This window comes from Ictidomys tridecemlineatus, chromosome 3, assembly GCF_052094955.1.
Source record: "Ictidomys tridecemlineatus isolate mIctTri1 chromosome 3, mIctTri1.hap1, whole genome shotgun sequence".
Lineage (NCBI taxonomy): Eukaryota > Metazoa > Chordata > Mammalia > Rodentia > Sciuridae > Ictidomys > Ictidomys tridecemlineatus.
Genome location: NC_135479.1, coordinates 88336092 through 88359336, shown reverse-complemented (window position 1 = coordinate 88359336; position 23245 = coordinate 88336092). Strand labels below are relative to the sequence as shown.

The following is a 23245-nucleotide window of genomic DNA, read 5'->3' as shown; positions in this document are numbered from 1 at the left end:
TTAATATTTATTTTTTAGTTCTCGGCGGACACAACATCTTTGTTGGTATGTGGTGCTGAGGATCGAACCCGGGCCGCACGCATGCCAGGCGAGCGCGCTACCGCTTGAGCCACATCCCCAGCCCCTTTTTTTTTCAGTTTTATTGGTGTTTGATATAGATATCAAAGATGATGTAAGAAATTTATTATGAATAAATGTTCTTATATCTTCGAATTTTTCATTAACCAAGCATTAACCATAGCATATTTTTTATTGGTAAAATATTAAACCATACTATGGAAAGATGGAACTTGAATTTTTCTGCAAGTTTTTTGCATTTTTTTTTTTGCCCTTCCTGCCTCTCCCCTCCCCATATTTCACTGGTGTGTTTTGTCTTTTTGGTGGTGATACTGGAGGTTGAACCCATGGGTCCTCAACCACAGAACTACATTCCCCAGCCCTTTTTTATTTTGAGAGAAGACCCTGTAGGTTGCCCAGTCTGGCGTCAAGTTTGTGATTCTACTGTACCACTGCACCGGGCAACTTGAACCTCTTTTTTATTAGGAGAAAGTGTTTGGCCTTTAGCATAAAAAGGATGTATTAACAGATGAGGGGTTTTCTTGGTTTTGTTTTTTAAGGACAGTTATGAGCCTATAATCTGAGCTACTCCAGGAGCTATCGCAGGAGAAACACAAGTTGGAGACCAGTGTAGGCAACTTAGTGAGACTCTTATCTCAACAAGATTTTTTTTTTTTTTAAAGGGCTGGGGATGTAGCTCGGTAGAAGAACAACTCTGGGTTTCTTCCCCGGGGAAAAAAAATAAAGGACAGTCATGGGATGGGGATGTATGTAGCTCCAGGATAGAGTACCCAGGTCCTTAGGTAAATCTCCAGCACCAAAAAAAGAGAACAGTTATGGTCAATGTTTGTTTTAACCAAAGCAGTTTAAAAGTTAACACTACATTTAAAAAACACTTCAAGGGACTAGGGATGTGGCTCATCTACCTGTAGAGTGCTCCCTAGCATGTGCAAGGCCCTGGGTTCAATCCTCAGCACCACATAAAATAAATAAATTAATTAAAAGTATTGTGTCCAACTACAACTAAATAATAAATATTAAAAAAGGCATTTCAAAAGTAATCTGATAAAAAAGGATTCTTTTTCATTTAAAATGTTTGCTAAATCAGTATAGTTACTGACTGTTAAAGCATTAACAACATCCTTCCCAAAGCTCCTTGAGTGTTTTTCTGGTTTAAGTATCAAGTAATCTGACTTCATTTTATAAATTTGCCTTAATGAACTTTGTTACTGATTAGGGTATGTCATTACCATGACTAGTCATTAATATGGTCAAATAAAAATAGCCTGATTATGAAAAACTGTAGTCTTACTATGTTTGGTCTTAAGGACCACACTGATTTTTACACGAAATTCTAATGCCATTATTATTTTCCCAGCCTTTGTTGAGTCTACTTATTTGTAAAGTTTAAATATGTTTTGCATTAGTGATTGTTCTTTTGAATTGAACAAGTTGTAATTATGTATGTGTGCTTAGTTATAATAATTAAACTGAAAGAGTAAGAAATATATTTTGAGGATGTCATGCAACTCATACTCTTTTTGTTATATACTTTTTTTAGATGATTAAGATTAAACAGTAGTCTCTATGCTTGAGTAATTAACTTTTCAGTAGTATCTATAAAAACAGAAAATAAGACAGTATTTTGTCACTGTTAAATATGCAACTGTAATATTTTTCACACAATATTCTTGTCACATTAATAATGAATATTAAAAGAAGGACTTGCTCAAGCCATTTTTAATGGTTTGAAAATAGCTGAGGGATATTGCCCCCATACTTTTCCTTTGCTTTCTTTTATCTTCACTACATAGTAAACCACCTCTGGCATTTGTTTGCTATAAAATGAACAATATTTAGATATAATTTGTATAACTTTTAGAACTTTTGAATTCTATTTAAATTTTTTTTAACAGTGCTTAAGAAAAGATGCAGAATCTCGCAGAAGAGAACTTCATATCCGAACATATGCAGTTATTCCACTAAATGATGAATGTGGCATTATTGAATGGGTGAACAACACTGCTGGCTTGAGACCTATTCTGACCAAAATATATAAGGAAAAGGGTACTAAGTTAATTCTTATGACATGTGTATAATGTGGGAGTGATAACTACACACATAAAATATGGGTATGATTGGTTTTAGCATATGACAGTATACATATTTGTTTATATAAGCCATAGTGAAATTTATAATTCTATGTACAGAGGCATTTTAAGTCTTTTTCTTCTTACCTTCCTTATATTTTGAATCATTTCTTAATCTTTACTGAAAAAGGATTTGAAGTGGCTTACAAAAATGTATATAGGAAAAAATTTTCCCAGATAGTGATTAGCAGTTCTGAAACTACTTTATGTGTATATTAGTATTTAGGAAAGAAGTAGATATACTGTGAATAATGAGAGCTAGTTTTCTGTCAGAGAAAGAAAAGAGAAAAACCTCGAATGAAACCCAAAGTTTTAGATTTGAATAAGAGATTCTATCTAAATCTTGGATAAGTTAAGAAAAAATAATAGGATAACCATAATCGATTATAACCTATGAAATACAATAGTCAGACATAGTAACCAGACTAGTAGACAAACACTTGAGTAAATACTTAAGAAGTAGGAATAGCCTTTTCTTACAGTAGAATTACAGTTGATAATTGTAAAAAGACTGATGGAAATGGAAAATCACCAATTAGCAAACACTAGTAAGAATTGTTATAGGCAGTGATTATCATTGGATCCTAAAATTAATCGCCAAAAGTGTGAAAAAAAAGTGGTAGTCTCTAAAAAAATAATGAAAGACAAAGACAAATGTATTAGTTTTGATGACTTTTCAGCGACAGCAAAATGTACTATGGAATTGTAAATTAGACCCTGGCTCAGAAAAAGGGTACTTACTAGTGTGACAGAGAAACTTGAATAAGGTCTGAAAGTAAATTAAAATAATGCAGTAACAATAAGAATTTCCTGATTTAAATAATTGTACTATTGTTATGATAGTTATGAACATTAAGATGAAGAATATACAGAAATTCTGTATATTTATGCCACTTTTTATAAGTTCAAAATTATTTGAAAGTAAATGATTTTGAAATGCATATGATGCAGTACATCAAAAATGATGTATTGGGCTGGGATTGTGTCTCAGCTTAGAGAGTTCACCTAACATGTGTGAGGCCCTGGGTTCAATCCTCAGCACCATATAAAAATAAATAAAATAAAGGTATTGTGTCCAACTACAACTAAAAAATAATTTTTAAAAAATGATGTATTGAGCAAGTATCAAGAGTGAAGTAGAATATAAATGTATAGTTTCCATGGGCTGCTATAAAAATACCACAACTAGGTAGGTTATTGTCTCACAATTATAAAGGCTAGAATTCCAAAATCAAGATGTCCATAGGACTGTGGTCTCTCTTAAAGCTCATGTTTCATAACTTTCTCTTATTTTCTGATATTCTTTGGCTAGTAGCTGTTATCTCTCTACTTTTTTTTAATATATTAAAAGGAACATTAGTCAATCCATAACAGTAAATAATAGTGATAAATTATTATGGGTATTATAAGTATGTTGTACACATTTATTATTAACAAACCTAATTATCTCTATTTTATAGACAGTATCATACAAGTAACTTGTCCAAGTTCACATAACTAACACTACAGAACTGAAACTCAAACACACTTGAGTTGGAATTCAAGGAACTTGCTGTTGACTATTTTGTTTATAAGGATGAAATAAAAGGTTTAGATATTGATATTGGATTTGTTTTTATTGTGAACATGGCTGAATCATACAACATTTCAGGCTAAATTCCTCAAATCATAAGCTTGTCATAAAACTTGAGCATCCCAGATAATTTGGATTCTAAGGTTTATTGTAAGAATTAGTTACAATATGGATTTTATTTAGTTACATTATGGATCCTTTACATAAATTATTTCAGAGCACAATGTGTAATGATTCAGTTCACACCTGTACTGTTTTGACTAGCAGAGATCACAGACTGGGGATGCAGCTCAGTGGTACTTAATTAGTCCTGGCTTTAGTCTCCAGCACTAGAAAGCAAAAAACAAACCAAAAACCTCAAGAGATTTCACTACAGTTTTCGTAAATGCTACAGCATTTTTACCATTTAGGGTCACCACTAACACTGGAATTTTTCTGATTCTTATTCTGGAGTTATTTGTTTACATAACATTGGTTTTTGTAAACATCAGTAAGAGCCTACTTTTGATAAGCATTAAAGAAAAACAATGTGATTTATTATTTTATTATAATATTAGTGAGTTCATAAAAATTTTTGTTATATGTTTATTTATTTGTTTGTTTGTTTCTTTATTTGTGTATGTATGTAGTTGTAGATAGACAGCATGCTTTTTATTTTGTTTCTTTTTGTGTGGTGCTGAGGATCAAACCCAGTGCCTCACGCATGCTAGGCAAGTGCTCTGTCACTGAGTTACAGCCTCAGCCCAAGTTTTTTATTTGTTTTATGTTTTTTGAATAACAATTTGAGAAAAAGTAGACATTTCCTGTTCTACTTTAAGAAAAATACTTTCTTCCTTTTCTTATTTGACTGTGTGATTAATGGAAATCACCCTGCCTTGCAGGAGTGTATATGACAGGAAAGGAACTCCGTCAGTGTATGCTCCCAAAGTCAGCAGCTTTGTCTGAAAAACTCAAAGTATTCCAAGAATTTCTCCTGCCCAGGCATCCCCCTGTTTTTCATGAGTGGTTTCTGAGAACTTTCCCTGATCCTACATCATGGTAAGTTACCAAGAATATAATATGTTGTTAATAGCTGAATGTTTATTTTGAAAACTTTAGATTTTTGTTGCTTTATCTGGCATAAGGATATTTGATAAACATCGTATCTCCTTTATTTTTTTATTTTTATTTTTTTTAATTATAAGAGGTATTTAATAATTATTTGGAATACATCTCTCCCAGTTGGTAACAGTCGTCAAACCCATTTAAGGAGTATTCTGCAAAGAGAATTTTGGGCTGTTTTATTATCAAATATAACCAGTTGTAGCTGGGAGACATGAAGACCTACACAACAGTAGACAATTCCATGAACTTCATCACAAAAACTATCATAAAATTTATTTCCAGAAGTACAAAGTATTCATCTATACGTGTACCTTGGCAGGATAACTTCTAATAGCAGAATAGAATTCATCAATGCATTTTTTTCCTTGAATCCTGCTTATGAACAAATCCATGATGGTGAAAAGCATACATGCTTTACAACTTAATTTTCTTATCCTAAACTTAAATACATCCCCTTTAGGTACAGTAGCAGATCAGCATACTGCCGTTCTACTGCAGTGATGTCAATGGTTGGTTATATCCTGGGGCTTGGAGACCGCCATGGTGAAAACATTCTTTTTGATTCTTTGACTGGTGAATGTGTACATGTAGATTTCAACTGTCTTTTTAATAAGGTATGTGATGTGACTTTTAAATGTTTTTCTTTCTTTCTTTCTTTCTTTCTTTCTTTCTTTCTTTCTTTCTTTCTCTCTCAGTTGCCTTTCCTCAACAACTATTCTTCCTAGATAAACCTCTTGTTTACATTTATACTCAAATCTGAGTCAAGTTGAGTTTTATGACTGGTTTTCATCATTGGATTCCATCGTAAAGCATTTTAGAATGAAGAGAACTTAGAAGAATGATGTAGTAAATAGCAAACCTAGCAATGAACTTGAAGTACAAAAGCATAGCTTTAAGTTCTGACTCAGTTAGCTACTAGTTATGTGGACATGTGCTAATCAGTTCATTTTACTGAGACTTAGTTTTAGAGATAAAAAATAATATAATTTCTAAATCTGGCAGCAGATCAAAATTATTCAACAGTTTTAAAAAGTACAGGGCTAGGGATGTGTAGTTTGGTGGTAGAACACTTGCCCAGTGTGTCTGATACCCTGGATTTAGTCCCCAGGATCACAAAACAAACAAAGAAAGAAAGAAAAACCAAAAAAGAAACACCTAGAAAATATCCCAGGAGATTTCAGATTCTATAAGTCCAGAGTGAGGCTTAGGAATAAATTAAAGTAATTAGACTCATCTCTAAGGCTCCCTACAATTTTCTAACATTATAATCCTGGAGAGCAGATTTGGTAGGTTAGTCTGCTGTTTTCTTCATCTCTCTCTTTTATGAGTTAGTTGTCTTGTGCTGTAACAGGAAACCAAGAAAGGTCATAGACTTGAGCTAGAATAAATCAAAGACAAACCACTGATATAAATCATACGGACGAGGAAGATAGGGTAACAGATTGGAAGGTAAAAGAATCCTAGGAAAGGCTCATTAGAGAATGGCAGAAAATAAAAAACTCAAGTTATGACATGTTTCATTTCCTGATGTTATGTGACTATCTTTCTTCCTCTTGTTGTAAAGTGAAATCTTAATGAAAGAAAAAATATATGAGAATATTTATCTGTACTTTATATATTATTTAAGAAAGACATTATGGAAACTTGAGATTAAATCATCATTTAAAAATTCTCTGATAGTATTCACTATACCATATCAGTGAAAGAGCAATATTGATTTTTCTAGATCTTATCCAAGATAAAATTGTGCTTTAAGTTTCTCAAAAGCAAAGGCAGAGTCATGGACTCTTGCACAATATAAACCTTTTACAAGACAGGCGTAGTAGCACACACCTGTAATCCTAGTGGATTGGGAGGCTGAGACAGGAGGATGGCAAGTTCAAAGCCAGCCTCAGCAAAAGCAAGATGCTAAGCAACTCAGTGAGACCCTGTCTCTAAATAAAATACAAAATAGGCTGGGGATGTGGCTCAGTAGTTGAGTGCCCCTGAGTTCAATCCCCAGTACCAAAAAAAAAAAAAAAAAGTTGCAAACAAATATTTTGAGGTTACTTTACCTCTTTTTTTGTTTTGTTTTGTTTTTGTACTGAGGATTGAACCCAGGGACACTTTACCATGGAGCTATATCCCTAGTCCTTTTTATTTTTTTATTTTGAGGCAGGGTGTAACTAAGTTGCGAGGGGTCTTGCTAAATTGCTGAGGCTGGTCTCAAACTTATAGTCCTCCTGCCCTTATCTCTTGAATTTGTGGGATGACAGGTATGTGTCACTGTGCCTGGCAATATACTTTTGCTCTTTGCTACAGGAGTCTAGACATGAAGTCTCAAACTCTTTGAGTAAAGATCTTTAAATTCTAATTTTGTTACTTTATAATAATACTCAATGTTTTTAAGGGAGAAACCTTTGAAGTTCCAGAAATTGTACCATTTCGCCTGACTCATAACATGGTTAATGGAATGGGTCCAATGGGAACAGAGGGTCTTTTTCGAAGAGCCTGTGAAGTTACACTGAGGCTAATGCGAGATCAGAGAGAGCCTTTAATGAGGTAATCATCTATACTTTGGAAATAATTTAGCAATAACCTTGAATATAAATACTGGTCTCTGTTTTTCTTTATATAAAAACTATTTTGCATTGGCTGAAGTATATTTTTTAAAATAATAGTTTAAGATATAATTCACTAACTATAAAATTCACCCTTTTAAAAGCATATACTTGAGTGGTTTTTAGTATGTTCATACAGCTGTGCAGCCATGGCCACCATCTAATTTTAATACATTCTCAGGACCTCAAAAAGCATGAGGATTAGCATTTATTCCCTGTTTCTTCCCACATTCACCTCCCTGTCCCCAGCCATCTCTTTGCAACCACTAATCTACTTTCTGTCTCTGTGATTATCCCTATTCTGGACAGTTCATATAAGTGTGTCTGTCTTCCTTCACTTAGGATGTTTTCAAAGTTCATCATGTATAAGTACTTTATTGCCAAGTAACATTCTATTTTATGAATATACCACATCTTATTTATTCATCAGTTAATACACATTGTACCTTTGGTACAAGTTTGTTTTACCAAAACATTTGCTTCTGCCTTTTGGCTCCTGTGAACAGGGTGGCTGTGAACACCTTGTACAAACTTTATGTGGATGTATGTTTTCTGGTCTCCTATGGATACGTAGGAGTGGCATTTCTGGGCTATATGTTAACCTTAAGCTTAACATTTTGAAGAATTTTCAGATTATTTTCCAAAACTGTTATAGATCTTTATAATCACACCAGTAATGTATGTGGGTTCCAATTTCTCCATATTTTTATCAATACTTAGTACTATGTCTTTTATTTTACCTGTTCTACTAAGAATGAAGTGCTGGATTTCTGTTTGTGGTCTTAATAAATATTTCCCTAATGACGGGGGATGTGAGCATCTTTTCACATAATTATTGGTCATTTGTGTGTCTTCTGTGGATAAGTGTCTTTTCAAGTTCCTTTTTTCTTTTTTTCCCTCATTGTGTTGCTTAGGCTCTGGGATCAAGAGATCTTCCTGCCTCAGCCTCCCTAGTAGCTCAAACTATACATGCCTTCCACTGCACCTGACTCCTTTGCCTACTTTTATATATATGTGTGTGTGTGTGTGTGTGTGTGTGTGTGTGTTTTTAATGTGTTGCTCAGGATCAGACCCAGTGCCTCACACAGGCGAGGCGAGCACTGTACCACTGAGCTACAGTTTCAGCTCCCTTTGCCTACTTAAAAAAAAAAAAAAAAAATTAAGGTAATACTTTTTTAGTTGTAATTGGACACTTTATTTTGTTTATTTATTTTTATATGGTGCTAAGGATCGAACCCAGTGCTTCATATGTGCGAGGCAAGCAATCTACCGCTGAGCCACAACCCCAGCCCCTCCCTTTGCATACTTTTTAAAAATTTATTCTAATTTGTCATATATGACAGCAGAATGCATTACAATTTATATTACACATATAGAGCACAATTTTTCATAACTCTGGTTGTATACAAAGTATCTTCACACCATTTGTGTCTTCATACATGTACTTAGGGTAATAATGTCCATCACATTCCACCATCTTTTTTACCCCCATGCCCCATCCCTTCCCCTCCCGTCCTTTTGCCCTATCTAGAGTTCATCCAATCCTTCCATGCTCCCCCTCCCAACCCCACTATCTATTGCTGAGTAATATTCCATTGTGTATATATACCACAGTTTCTTTATCCATTCATCTACTTAAGGGCATCTAGGTTGGTTCCACAGTTTAGCTGTTGTGAATTGTGCTGCTATAAACATTGATGTGGCTGTGTCACTGTAAGTATGCTGAATTAAGTCCTTTGGGTATAGACTGAGGAGTAGGATAGCTGAGTCAAATGGTGGTTCCACTCCCAATTTTCCAAGGAATCTCCATACTGCTTTCCATATTGGCTGCACCATTTTGTAGTCCCACCAGCAATGTATGAGTGTGCCTTTTTCCTCACCAACACTAATTGTTGTTTGTATTCTTAATAGCTGCCACTCTGACTGGAGTGAGATGATGTCTTAGAGTAGTTTTGATTTGCATTTCTCTAATTGCTAGAGATGAACATTTTTGCATATATTTGTTGATTGATTGTATATCATCTTCTGAGAGGTGTCTGTTCAGTTCCTTGGTCCATTTATTGATTGGGCTTTTTTAATTTTTATTTATTTATTTATTTTTTGGTGTTTAGCTTTGTGAGTTCTTTATGTACCCTAGAGATTAGTGCTTTATCTGATGTGCTAGTGGTAAAATTTGCTCCCAAGCTGTAGGCTCTCTGTTTTTCTCACTGATTATTTTCTTTTGGCGGGAAGAAGCTTTTTAGTTTGAATCCATCCCATTTATTATTTCTTGATTTTAATTCTTGTGCTATAAGGGTCTTATTAAGGAAGTCAAGGCCTAATCCAACATGATGGAGATTTGGGGCTACTTTTTATTCTATTCTACGCAGGGTCTCTGATTTAATTTCTAGGCCCTTGATCCACTTTGAGTTGAGTTTTGTGCATGGTGAGAGATAGGGGTTTAATTTCATTTTGTTGCATATGGATTTCTAGTTTTCCCAGCACCATTTGTTGAAGAGGCTATCTTTTCTCCAATATATGTTTTTGGCACCTTTGTCTAATATAAGATAACTATAATTATGTGGGTTAGTCTCTGTGTCCTCTATTCTGTACTATTGGTTTACCAGTCTATTTTGGTATACCATGCTGTTTTGTTACTGTTGCTCTGTAGTATATAAGGTCTGGTATAGTGGTGCCACGTGCCTCACTCTTCTTGCTTTAGCTATTCTGGTTCTCTAATTTTTCCAGATGAATTTCATGGTTGCTTTTCCTATTTCTGTGAGGAATTTTGCCTGCTTTTTAATTTGATAATTTGTCCTTTATTCCTTAGTTGATAAGAGTTCTTTACATATTCTGGATACAAGATCCTCCTAACATATGATTTGCAAATATTTTCTCCCATCTTTTTACGTTCTTGATGATATTCATTGAACTATAATGGTTTTTTTATTTATGAGGCTGGGATTCAAACCCAGTGCCTTACACATGATAAGCATGCACTGTGCCACCAAGCTCTATCCCTAACCAAAGTTTTAAAGTTTGGTGAAGTCTTAATGTATATTTTTCTTTTTGTTAATTTTGATGTTTTATGTAAAAATTATTGCCTAATTCAACTTCAAAAATATTTACTCTTAAATTTTCTTTTAAGTGCTTTATATTTTAGCTTTTTTTTTTTTAAGAGAAAGAGAGAATTTTTTAGTATTTATTATTTTAGTTTTCGGTGGACACAACATCTTTGTTTGTATGTGTTGCTGAGGATCGAACCTGGGCCGCACGCATGCCAGGTGTACGCGCTACCGCTTGAGCCACATCCCCATGCTTTTTTATTTTAATCTTTGATCTAGTTTTAGTTTTTGTGTACACTGTGTGAGGTGCAGATCCATATTCATACTTACGCATGTGTATTTAGTTGTCTCAACACCATTTTTTGAAAAGAGTGTTTTTTCTCCATTTGGTTGTCTAATCGTGTGTGCGTGTGTGTGTGTGTGTGTGTGTCCTTGAAAAAGGGTTTGTATTGCCCATTCTATCCTAGAACTCTCCAGTTCTTCACCTCATCCTCCAGTGAAGTTGAGATTATTGGTTTATGCCACTGCACTTGTATTGTCTTGGCATTTTTGTTGAAATGGTCAGCTGGGGGCTCTCAGTAGAGTTCAGTAGTAGAATACTTGCCTAGCATGCACAAGGCCCTAGGTTCTATTCCCAGTACCTCAAAAAAAAGAAATGTTCAGTTGGTTTTCACCAATCTATTCAGCAGTCTATTTCTTTGTTTAACTTTATGCCATCTATAGAATATCCTTATCACTGTATTTTTGTAGTAAGTTTTAAAATGAAGAAATGTATTTCAACTTTGTTCTTCTTTTTTCAAGTTTGTGTAGCTATTTTAGGTTCTTTGCATTTCCATATGAATTTTAGCATCATAATGTCAATTTCTTCAAAAAGCCAGCTTGGATTTTGATAGAAATGACATTAAGGTTGTAGGTTATTGTCTTCTTAACAATATTAAAATTAAACAATATTAAAATTTCTGATTCATCAATACGTAATGTTTTCCATTGATTTAAATATTTATTAATTTCTTTTAAAAATATTTTTTAGTTGTAGATGGACACAATATCTTTATTTTTATGTGGTGCTGAGGATCGAACCGAGTGCCTCAGAGGTGTGAGACGGGCACTGTACTGAGCTACAGTCCCCACCATCATTAATTTCTTTCAACCATGTTTTATAGATGGTATATTTTATAGATATGTATGCACATCTTGTATTCAGCTTTTAAAAATTTTATTCCTAGACCTTTTATTCCTTTTGATTCTATTCTAAATGAGATTTTCTCTTAATTTCATTTTCAGTTTGTTCATTGCTACTTTATAGAAATACAGCATTGATCTTGTATCCTGAAACTCCCTGAACTCCTTAATTATTCCTAATAGTTATTTTTGTGGATACCTGAAGATTTTCTCTGTAATAGCACATCATCTGCAAATAGAATTTTATTTCTTCCTTTGCAATTTCAGTGCCTTTTATTTCTTTTTCTTGCCTAACTGTCCTAGTTAGATCTATATCAGATAGATCAGGTAAGAGCATAGTCCTGTAGGTCTTAAAGATAAAAGTCTTTCACTTCTAAGTAAACTGTTAGGCTATAGGAAACAGATTTTTAAAGGACTTTTCAGCTCTTTTATTCACTTCCGGTATTTAAAATCTTTCTACCAAACATTGTGGTAGAATATACTGGTTATATTAGTTAAACATGAGGAAAAACAAATCCTCTGAAAGAGGAAATATTTCATTTATGAATCACTTACCCAGGAGCCCTTGTTTTATTTGGGGAAGTCAGGAAATAATTTCTGAAGTAGCTGGATTTCTTAAAGATAAATAGAGTTGACCATGCAAAGGGGAAAAGAGTGTTCTGAGAGTGATAAAATATCAAATTAAGTGAAGGCATGGCCTGAGAAATGTAATCAAGAGCTCCCCTTATCCACAGAAGAATGTTCCATCACTCCCAGGGGATGCCTAAAACCAAGGGTAGTATCCAACTCTATATGTACTATGTTTTTTTCTATATTATATATCTGTGATAAAGTTTAATTTATAAGTTAGACACACTGAGATTAACAACAATAACTAATAATAAAATAGAACAGTTACAACAGTATCCTGTAACAAAATTGCCACCGTCCTATTCTTGTGCTTTGAGGCTATTGTTAAGTAAAATAAGGGTTACTTACATAACCACTGGGATTCCATGACAGTCATTCTGATAGATCAGCTGGCTAAGTGACTGACTAATAGGCAGGTGGAGTGGTACACAGCTTGGATATGCTAGACAAAAGGATGAGTCACATGCTGGGCAGGGGTACTAGGACAGCAGGAGATTTCATCATGCTACCCAGAAGGGTACAATTTAAAACTGAAAAATTGATTATTTTTTTGAATTTTCCATTTAATATTTTCAAACCACATGTAACTGAAACTACACAACACAGAAGACTACTGTACTGTATTCTAGAGGCTATCCCTCAAAGAGTTGGTGCTAAGAAATGATGGCTAAATTATGCAGGACTACTTGAAGCTTCTTTTCACATTTAAGCTGTACCCTGAGAGCAGGCAGAAGTAATTGGAGGGTTTTAAGAAGAAAAAAAAAAGATAGAAGAGAAGGAAATGAGACAATCTGGTTTATATTGTAGAATAATTAGAATTTGGACTAAAGGCCAGAAAACTAAGGACTATTGTGGAAACCCAGTATTAAACAATGGTGCATTGGAGGATGTTGTAGCAGTAGAGATGGAGGTAAGTAGAGAGTCTAAAAAGGTGGAATCAGATGATAGAGAAAGAGGAAGCAAGGATGATTACTAGATTTTTTTCCTGGGAAAATAATATTGTTCTTAACTGATTTGGGGGAATACAAGAGTAGTAGTTAGGAAAAGGTAATGAGTTTTGTTTTAGAGATACTGAGTTTGAGGTGCCTGTATTAAATCCAAGTGGGTATTTTCTATAAGTGGTTGGATTTGATGTCTAGAGCACAGACAAAAGATCTGGTAACTGAAGGCATTAATGATATGGCAGGGGATAAAATCCATTTATTCAGTAAATACTCATTTATCAGTTCATGGTATACATTTAGAGATGGCACACAGAACTCATCTTGCCCTCAAAAAACACCTCCTACCATCTTGTGTCTTGCTTCTATCTCCCTATCTTTCCCTTCTCTGCATGACAAAACAAAAATTTCACATAACCTTACTAAAAAAGTAGTAATGTCTCTTACAGAGTATTATACTAAGCTTCTCATCCTTCACCTAACTCTTAAGTGTTGACTGTAGCAAGATTTCTTTTTTGCAAAGATATCATTGTATTAACCATAAGTTTCAATTTTAGTGTCTTAAAGACTTTTCTACATGATCCTCTTGTGGAGTGGAGTAAGCCAGTAAAAGGACATTCCAAAGCAACACTGAATGAAACTGGGGAAGTTGTCAATGAAAAGGTTAGCAGAAGGTGCAACTTGATATGAGCTAATACTGTATGTCTTACAAATGAGAACTGAATACTGAATTCTTAAATATTTCAAGTGAATGTTGATTACTCTGAAATCTAAGTTTTCTTTATTGTTATTTCTAATGTTAACATAGCATTGATGTAATAAAAGACAACAAGGCATACTTGTTTAACATAAACATCTTACAGTTATGAAATAACAGTGGGAAAAACTTGGACACAAATTGCCTGAGTTTACAGAACAACATATCTGAGCCTTACTACAGTGATATGTGCCATAAGCCATCTTGAAAAATGAGGCAGTTAATTCCTTACTAAAATTAGTTAAGTCTCAATTTTACAGATGACCATTTTTAGTAAGTTAGAATAGATTTAAGGATTTTTTTTTTTTTAATGTGATATATGTCCTGTGGATTAAACCCAGGGCTTTGTGCATACTAAGCACATGCTGTGCCACTGAGCTACACCACCAGCCTGAGCATTGTTTTTCTGATAACATCATTTTCATTTTTATATTCTGATATGCTGTTTTCCTAAGAGAAAAAAAATGTGAAGTTTTTTTTCTAAGTAGCTCACTTAGAATTTCCATTTGTATGCACTAATGTAATTTAAGTATTAGGTTATTAGAGCATTATTGCTATTATTAGAGTATTCATTCAAATATATAATGTCTATACACATTGAAAACACCTTTTTGATGGTTTTGTATTTTTGTGTGTGTGGTCCTAAGGATTTATCCTAGGGTCTTGCACATCCTAGACAAGTGCTCTACTACTGAGCTACTTCCTAGCCCTTGATACAAATTATTTAAATTTATTACTTTTCTGGAATCATAATGTGAAAAGAGTTTCCCTCTATTTCATGAAGTCCAGAAACATGTCCAGTCAGTTGATGTTGAATTAATATAACAAGCCTCAAAATCAATATCTCGCTACTGAATTTGATTTTTTTAATTTGCTGTTTCAAAGGGGTATTGATTAGTAAAAAGTGTTGGTATTTATTTAAATATCAAGAAAGTAGAAATTCTAAATTACCAACACCACATGTTATTGAGTCATTAGTCCTAATGACTTTGTCTTTCTTTTTAGGCCAAGACCCACGTTCTTGACATAGAGCAGCGACTGCAAGGTGTAATCAAGACCCGAAATAGAGTGACAGGATTGCCATTATCTATTGAAGGACATGTGCATTACCTTATACAAGAAGCTACTGATGAAAACTTATTATGTCAAATGTACCTTGGCTGGACCCCATATATGTGAAATGCAATTACTTCAAAGAATGTTATCTAGAATTAATGTATTCAATATTTATATATATATATTTAATTCTAAATTACAACATAAGTTTCTTTATGTTTTCAGAGCAACTGGTATTATTTCTTTCTGATTGTTAATAAGAAGAGTGTTTTGGGTGGTTTTTGTTTTGTTTTGTTTTGTTTTGTTTGCAGTACTGAGGATTGAACCCAGGGTCTCACACATGGTATACAGTCTACCACTGAACTATATCCCCAGCCCTATTAATAATGTTTTAAGATAATATATGTTCAGTTATTAAGATAAATTGCTTAACACAGATGGTGTATTCTAATTGAAGAAATGAAACATCATATATTCATATGGTTAAAGAAGTATTTGCAAGAAAACAAGCCAGTCTAATTTCATTTTACAATTTTTATTGGTTTCTTTTAAAAAAATAATAGTTGGCATAAGGATTCATTTTGACAACAAAATTAAATCCAGCATTTCTGTACACTTATACACAGAGCTGCCTCTTTTGTCCTTGTGGAACTGACAGCCTAAGAGATTCAAACATAATAGCATATTATTAAGTTCGCTTAATAATAAAAGTCTTTTTTAGTATGTTTGAAAGTATGATGGGGAAAAATTCAAGAAATGTGAATAAAAATTCTGTAATATTTTTGTTTTCATTTTATTTTTTTCCAGTGCTAGGAATGGAACCCAGGGCCTCATACATGATAGGCAAGCACTCTACATTCGAACTACACCACCATTCCTAACATTCTATAAAATTTAAAGATGTTGTCATACTCCAGGTGTACTAGAATGCACTATCTAATGTTCATAGAAGATAGAAACACTCAAAACTGCATGAGATTTTAAAGTCGGAAAATAATCAAATGTTAAAAATTTTTGTCCGAAGACTTAAAATAATTAGGCAGCAATGTGGTTATTACATTCAAATAATTGGAAAACTCGAAATAAGTTAACAATAGAACTCAGCCTTGTGTAAACTAAACATATAATTTTCTTCCAGGGGCCTAATGTTTACAGTTAAAGGTCCTCTAATTCAGAAAAATTTTCGCAACTTTCGAAAAGAGCAGGTTATTTGTTTTGCAGGTACTGGAACCCAGAGCACTCTACCACTGAGCTACACTTATCCCAACCCTCTTCCTATCCTGTCCAAGTGTTTGGAAAAATGGGGTTGATTCTTTCTAAAACAATTTCTTTTGGCACTGGGGATTGAACTCGTTGCTTTACCAAAGAGCTACATCCCTACCCCTTTTTATTTTTGAGATAGGTTGAGCAAAATAGTAGAGACCTACACGCATACGCCCGAAAAGCACGCTTTGTTTTTTGTTTGCGGGTTTTCCTTTTTCCAAAAAATATTTTTAAAGGAAACTACTGTAGGCTTACATTCCTAAGAGAAAATAACGAGCGAGCTATCGCAAAATAAAGCCAAATATATCGCTAGACATTTTCTAAATCCGTGCTGAAAAAATACTGATTAGCAACACCAGGAGGCAGAAGCAGCCAGGACAAAAGTCAGTGTTCAGCACCCTTCCAACAATCCCGGGCGGTTTTCACACCGCTTGCAAAGCACAGCCCATCAGCTGGCATTCTCAGGGCTAAGGCCCAGAGATCCTCGCAGCTCTCAGGCCGCCACCAGCACCTGGGCCTCAGGCGGCGAGGCCGACGGGAATAAGCCCCGCCCCGGGACGCGGCAGCGGATCCCGCCGCTCTAGGCGCACAGGGCGCTCTCTATGGTCGGTTGGGCGGTGTGTTGTCATCGGCGGAGCGACGGCCGGAGGCGGCGGCGTAGGCCCCGGCGGGGCGTTTGGTTTCGGTTTGGCCCTGTCTGCAATTAGTGTTGACTGTTGAAATGGGAGTCCCCAAGTTTTACCGATGGATTTCGGAGCGGTACCCCTGCCTCAGCGAAGTGGTGAAAGAGCATCAGGTGGGTGAGCGCGGGCGGCGGTTCAGAAGGCCGAGGACCCCGGCTCCGCGGCCCTCTGCCCACCCGGGACCGCGGATTTCCAGCTTCTTCCTGCTCGTCTCTGCTGGCGGAGGGGCGTAGGCCGGGGGACAGGAGGTTTGAGGGCGCTGGGTGAACTGACTGAGGTGCCACAGGCGGGTTGCGTTCCTGTACGCAGACCCGCGGGGCTCCCGGCTAGTCTGACAGCTCCTGCCCGGGCAGGGCCTTCCGCGACTAGGAAATAAGTCCTGGGTGGGAACGCTCCGCGAGTTCGCCCCTTCCCTCAGCAGGCAGCTTCAGGTTTCCTCCGCCCTGATGGAGGGGTGAAGCTGAAGGACAGACCCCCGTAGATCCCCCAGCCCACCAAAGGAGCAGACCCACGTACAAACAATAACAGCCGCCTCCGCGGTTGAATCACCTGTTTACTTTCCCTTAGAAAGAGCTCCATCCCACCTACCTCACTCCCAGCACCTAGACTTTTTGTTGTGACTGATGGTCCATATTTATGATGCCTTTTCAATTATCTCAAATACTTTATCAACTCCCCCAGCTACTCGGGAGGCTGAGACAGGAGGATCACAAATTCGAGGGCAGCCTGGCAACTTAGCGAGACCCTGTCACAAAATAAAAAGGATTGGAAACTATCAAAAGTACCCAGTGGTAAAGCGCCCCTGGGTTAAATCCCCAGTACCTCTAAAGGAAAAAAGGTATCAATATCAACCCCCTTTTGCCATAACAAAAATAATAATGATGAAAATAATAATAATAGGGTCGGGGGAGGGCGTGAGAGGCTTCAGTGCATTAGAGAGCACAAGAACATTATTGGTACTAATAACATTTGGCATTCAGTGAGCACAGAACAATGATTATGTGTAGAGTCCAAAATGTATATTTATATATTTATGTATTGGAACTGTGAAAGGAAAACAGTGGTCTGTTAGGTAAACTAGACTTTGGGGGATATTTTAGTGTTTCTTACTTTTAATGAATTTAATAGATCATTTTACGTTTTATGTTTGACGGGGGTGGGGGAGGGGAGTCATTTGGAAAGTTTATATACCTGATTAAATTACTTGGTAGCATTGTATTAATAGTGGCAGTTATTACATAATGGTTTAATTTTTTTTCAAGTACTTAAAAGCCTAAAGATAGCACTAAACTTCTGCAAAGGGTTTTTTATTTTGTTTTGTTACTGGATTCCAATCTAATTTGAGATTTTAGAAAAAGCTTACCAGAAATTCCAAAATGCTAGCTTATCTATCAATTGTTTAGAGCATAAGTTGAGTTGGATATAGAGGGACATTTATTCCTGGGAGGAAGGTTTAAAAGGATACCAGTATATTGCAGAAATAGAGACAAACTGGCTTTTCCTGGACCCTTCAATCAACAAGTATTTGAGTCACTTTTTCCTCTAAAATGAAAAAATAAGGTGAATGCTATTCAGAATGACTTGATAACACATAATTTGTTTGATAATATTTTTATTCAGTACAGAGAGCTTGGTTTAGTGAAAATTTTTGGGTTCTCTATTCTGAGGAATTTTGTTACTGAAAACATAAGTAATCTTAAAGGCATTTTTATCACATGGACACTAAGGATAGGTTTTGTGAACACTTTACACTAGATAGAAACCGAGAATAGGATTGTTTAAGTAAACCTTAAAACTAGGTGCACCAAAGTGATATTGTTAGATATCTGATCACAAAGAGACTAAGGGCTACCAACTACTCTCCAAGTAATACTTAAAGATGGCAATACCTCAATATGTCACAAGTTATTCAAAAACTAGTCCAGGGAAAAAGGAATTAGGAGAAGGAGTGGGTTCTAGGAAGGTAATGGTGGTGACAGTAACACAGTTTTTCAGCCTCTGAATCTTCACATGAAAACAGAAAGTGAAACTAGATAGTGAAACTTAAAATCAATAAAACAATTTCAACAAACCTTGTGACATGGTATCTCCATGATACTTTGGGGTCAAAATACTGCTAGAAGAGGACAAAGAAAGCATAAGGAAAAGGAAGCATGTTGGACCTCAGACCAGAACTCCAGAACAACTGACAGTTATTCACTGAAAGACTGTGCTAGTCAACTAGATAGCCATAGCCAAAATGGAGAGCTTTTATTCTGAAAGACCAAAGAGACAGGAGCAGTATCCCTTCCTATGCATTCTCAAAACTGGCTTGCCAAGGCAGAGCCCACTCTAAGGAGAAACTGCTGAGAGTGAAATAAAATTTTATAACAAAGCGTGCAGTACAAACAAGAAGAGAAAAGAGGAGACTATTCAGATAAAAGTTAAGGAGTGTTAGAGTCAAAAAAATCTTGAAAAAACAACCACCAAATTTTTTTAATACTACCCAGAGGAGGGAGCTTTGTCAAGTTAAAACTTTTCTGAAACCCTACTCATTCTAAAAGCTCAAGAAAATTAAATTTACACCGAAATGAGCAACAAAAAGTATTGAAGTTGGATTGCATACAAAGTTATTATAGGGAAAATACATTGCTACAGACATTAAAAACATACAGTAAAGGGCTAGGGATTTAGGTCAGTTGCAGAGCACACACTTAGCATGTGCAAGGCCCTGGACTGATCCTCCAAGGCCTCCCCCAGAATTTTTTTTTTTTTTTTTGCAGTTAAAAACATGCCCACAGAACAGCAAAACTATAACCCACTCTTTCAGAATGAGCCAAAATGCACAAAGAAAATTATATGATATGAAAAAACAATATATCAATTATGAAAACTGCAGGATAAGATGACAGAACCTAGAGAAAATTAGAAATGAAACCTAAAATGTAAGCAAGGCAAGGGCAAATAATGCTGTAAGACGGGTTGAAAAAAGAGATAGAAAGAAGAGAAAATTGTAAGCAATAGGGGTTCCTGGGAAAAAAATGCAACAACAAATACTAAAAGAAAACTTTCCTAGGGCTGGTGTTGTAGCTCAGTGGTAGAGTACTTGTCTAGCATGTGTGAGGCATTGGGTTTGATTCTCAGCACTGCTTATGAATAAATAAGATAAAGGTCCACCGACACCATATATAAATATATAAATAAATATATAGAGAGATAACTTTCCTAAAATTAAAATGAATGTCAAAATTGTGTATTAAAAGACTGTACCCTGTACCTGATTTACCAAGACATAGTATAATAAAATTACTGGACTCTAAAGAAAAAGACTAGTGACTTCAGTTGAGGGTCCCCAAATGGTGAACAGCATGTTTGCCCCTGTTAGTGTCCCCGCAACACTGAAAGGAAAAAAAAAAAAGAGAGAAAGTAAGGATAGTTGTATTAAATCTGAAAGTTTGCTTCTATCCAGATTCTCCATTTCATTGGAGATTAGTTGATGATTTGGTTTTAGAGTCAATAGTACCACCACTGTGAAAGGAGAGAAAAGCAATTCCAGAGACATTTTTTCAAATAATCATCATTGATTGGGAGTGCAAATCAATGGCAGAACACATGCCCAGCATGTACAAGGGTTCAATCCCCAGCACTGGGGGGGGGGGGGGGGACAAAAAGCAACTGATTTCTACCCTTGCACCAACTCATTCTTTACATATCTTCAGACCTTGGGGCTTACCAATTTATGACCATCTATGAGCAGATATAACTGTTCCAGTTTCCAATGCAATATTCTACATTTTAGCCTCCCCACCACACCTCCTTTTTTTTTTCTTTTTTTAACAATCTATCAACATAAGTCCATTTACTCTTTTCTAGAAATCTCTGGTTGATTTGTATCTAATGATGAGCCTCAGGTACAAACCTTGTTCCTTTTGGCTAAGTCATAAAACTAGGAGTATGATGTATTTTCAGGCTCTGGGGATGCTTAAAGGAGACTGTGTTTGTGTGTGTGTGTTGTTTTATTGTCATAGAATTGGGATTTGGGGAAAGGAAAAATGTAAACACATATCTTTAATCAACAAAGGTCATATAACTAACATAAACTCTTAGAACATGTGGAGTTTTCTTTGTGGTTATTAACCAGCATATTGACATCAAAATAGCTAAGATTTGTTAAGCACTAAGCACTTTTCTTGGAATGGGTATTGCTTTACATGCATGCATTCACTAATTTAATCTTAACATAGCTGAGAAAACAGTCACAAAAACAATTGTTATCCACTAGTGCATGTTGCAGCTAAATGTGAAACCATTTTTTGTTTGTTTGGTTGGTTTTGTTTTCATTATTGCCTCTCTGTTAGGAAGCCCTTTGGGCATTTTTTCCTCCTAATCACTACCACACTTTCATGGAATTTGAATGCCACAGATATTCTGTGTATCTCTTTATATACTAGAGTACTTCTTTATCTCTCTCTCTCACACCCACAGAATAATTTTGGTCTTGATGTAAGCAATATTGTTGCTGTTGAAAATGCATATTATTATTAGTTGTAGTTTGAAAGAAACTTTAGGGAAAACAACCGTAGTTTTTTTTGGTACTGGATTGAGCACTTAACCACTGAGCCACATCCCCAGTTTGTTTTTTGGCTTTCAACTTGTGATCTGCCTGTTTCAGCATCCGCTGGGATTACAGGCGTACACCACCACACCAATACTCTTGATCCAGAAAGCTCTGTTAAAGTGTACATTACAGGATTAAACATGTGAACCATTTTTAATGTTTTTTAAAATATTTTTATTAGTTGTTGATGCACCTTTATTTTATTTATTTACACGTGGTGCTGAGAATCTAACTCAGTGCCTCACACATGCTAGGGAAAGCACTCTACTACTCAGCCATAACCCCAGCCCCCATTTTTAATATTTTTATTAGTGCATTATAGTTATACATAATATGACATTCCTTTTGATATTCATACATGGATGGAATATAATTTACTCCATGTTAATCCTCAGTATTTCCACTTTTCCTCCCTCCCCCAATTTTACCCATTTTTAAGTGTACAGTTCAATAGTGTCAAATACATTTACCTTGTTGTGCTAAGCCTACTCTCTAAAAACTTACCTGTGCATTCCTTCCTTCCCCAATGGCAGTGGTACTTTACTACTGAACTATACTGAACTTTCCTAGCCTTTTTCATTCTTTAAATTTTGATAAAAGGTCTCACTAAGTTACCAAGGCTGGTCCCAAATTTGTAATACTCTTGCCTCAACCTACCAAATTTCTGGGATTACAGTGTTCAATACCATGCCTAGCTCTTCTGTGTATTTTTGTTGAAACTTGCATCTTGGTTATGAAAACTTAAAGTTTCAAATTATAGGGTACACAGGTTGTCATTTCCATTTTCAAGTGTTTGCTGTTATAAAGGGAACTTAACTGTCTTATTCTTTACTATATTCAGGAAATACTATATTTCCCAGCCCCTAGCATGATGTGTGGCACATGATGCATATTCAATAAACACTTGTTGAATGAATTTAATTGTAGAATATAACATATAAAAGTTAGAATATATAAACCTTGAATATTAAAATATAACCTGTTTTAAAATATATTTCATTTTTAAATGAAGCAACAAAACCTTGGAATTGTTTAACATGAATTTAAGTGAATAAGAATAAAGAACAGAAATGAATGTTGACAGCTGCTTTATTTAATCAGATGGTCAAATATATGTTATTTGTCTTTAAAAACAAATTTTATAATAATAAGTAGGCTACAAAGTTAGACTAACAAAGAAACTAATGTTTTGAGATTAGATACTAAGATACTAGTATGTTGAGGGCCACAGCCTAGTAAGGATGACAATGGCATTTTTGCCAGAAGGGAGTGGTTGAGAGGTGACACCAGCGAGCCATTGAGATGGTAATGGTTAAGTTAAGCTGCTGCATATTCAGTTGTATATAGATCCCTGCAGTCCACCTTGGGCACCGCTACTTTGGAGTTCTTACGGAGATTCCTGGAGAGTTCACGTTGGTTGGTGAAGTTCCAAGGAAGGATTTCCTGTTGGTGGTTTCTGGAAGGGCCAAGTGGATGGGTTCAGGCAATAAAAGGGTTCCTGTTTTGAACCTACAAGTGCCTCCTGGCGGCTCGATTATTTTGTGCCCAGCCAGACTGCAGCACTAGTACATAGCCACAATTTAAAGCAGTGTAGACGTGCATATTCCA

General features: G+C 35.5%; 2 protein-coding genes across 13 annotated transcripts in view; both read left to right on the top strand.

Annotated features, from left to right (window-relative positions):
• Nucleotides 1-15873, top strand: part of Atr (ATR checkpoint kinase) — a 104520-nt gene extending 88647 nt beyond the window's left edge. For 5 of the 7 annotated variants that reach the window (XM_078043444.1, XM_005328040.5, XM_040269903.2 and 2 more), the window contains 6 exons: nucleotides 1974-2124; nucleotides 4662-4818; nucleotides 5345-5498; nucleotides 7274-7425; nucleotides 13839-13944; nucleotides 15044-15873. In XM_078043444.1, coding sequence (XP_077899570.1) covers nucleotides 1974-2124; nucleotides 4662-4818; nucleotides 5345-5498; nucleotides 7274-7425; nucleotides 13839-13944; nucleotides 15044-15217 — 894 coding nt within the window. In that variant the 3' untranslated portion in view covers nucleotides 15218-15873. Of the gene's footprint in view, nucleotides 1-1973; nucleotides 2190-4661; nucleotides 4819-5344; nucleotides 5499-7273; nucleotides 7426-13838; nucleotides 13945-15043 lie in introns of those variants that run through there. The other 2 variants (XR_005726716.2, XM_040269906.2) reach the window with 2 other exon arrangements.
• A 925-nt stretch (nucleotides 15874-16798) lies between these two features.
• Nucleotides 16799-23245, top strand: part of Xrn1 (5'-3' exoribonuclease 1) — a 114816-nt gene continuing 108369 nt past the window's right edge. For 2 of the 6 annotated variants that reach the window (XM_078043446.1, XM_021728292.3), the window contains exon 1: nucleotides 16801-17153. In XM_078043446.1, the coding sequence (XP_077899572.1) occupies nucleotides 17079-17153 (75 nt within the window). In that variant the 5' untranslated portion in view covers nucleotides 16801-17078. Of the gene's footprint in view, nucleotides 17154-23245 lie in introns of all 6 variants that reach the window. The other 4 variants (XR_013436550.1, XM_078043445.1, XM_040269907.2 and 1 more) reach the window with 4 other exon arrangements.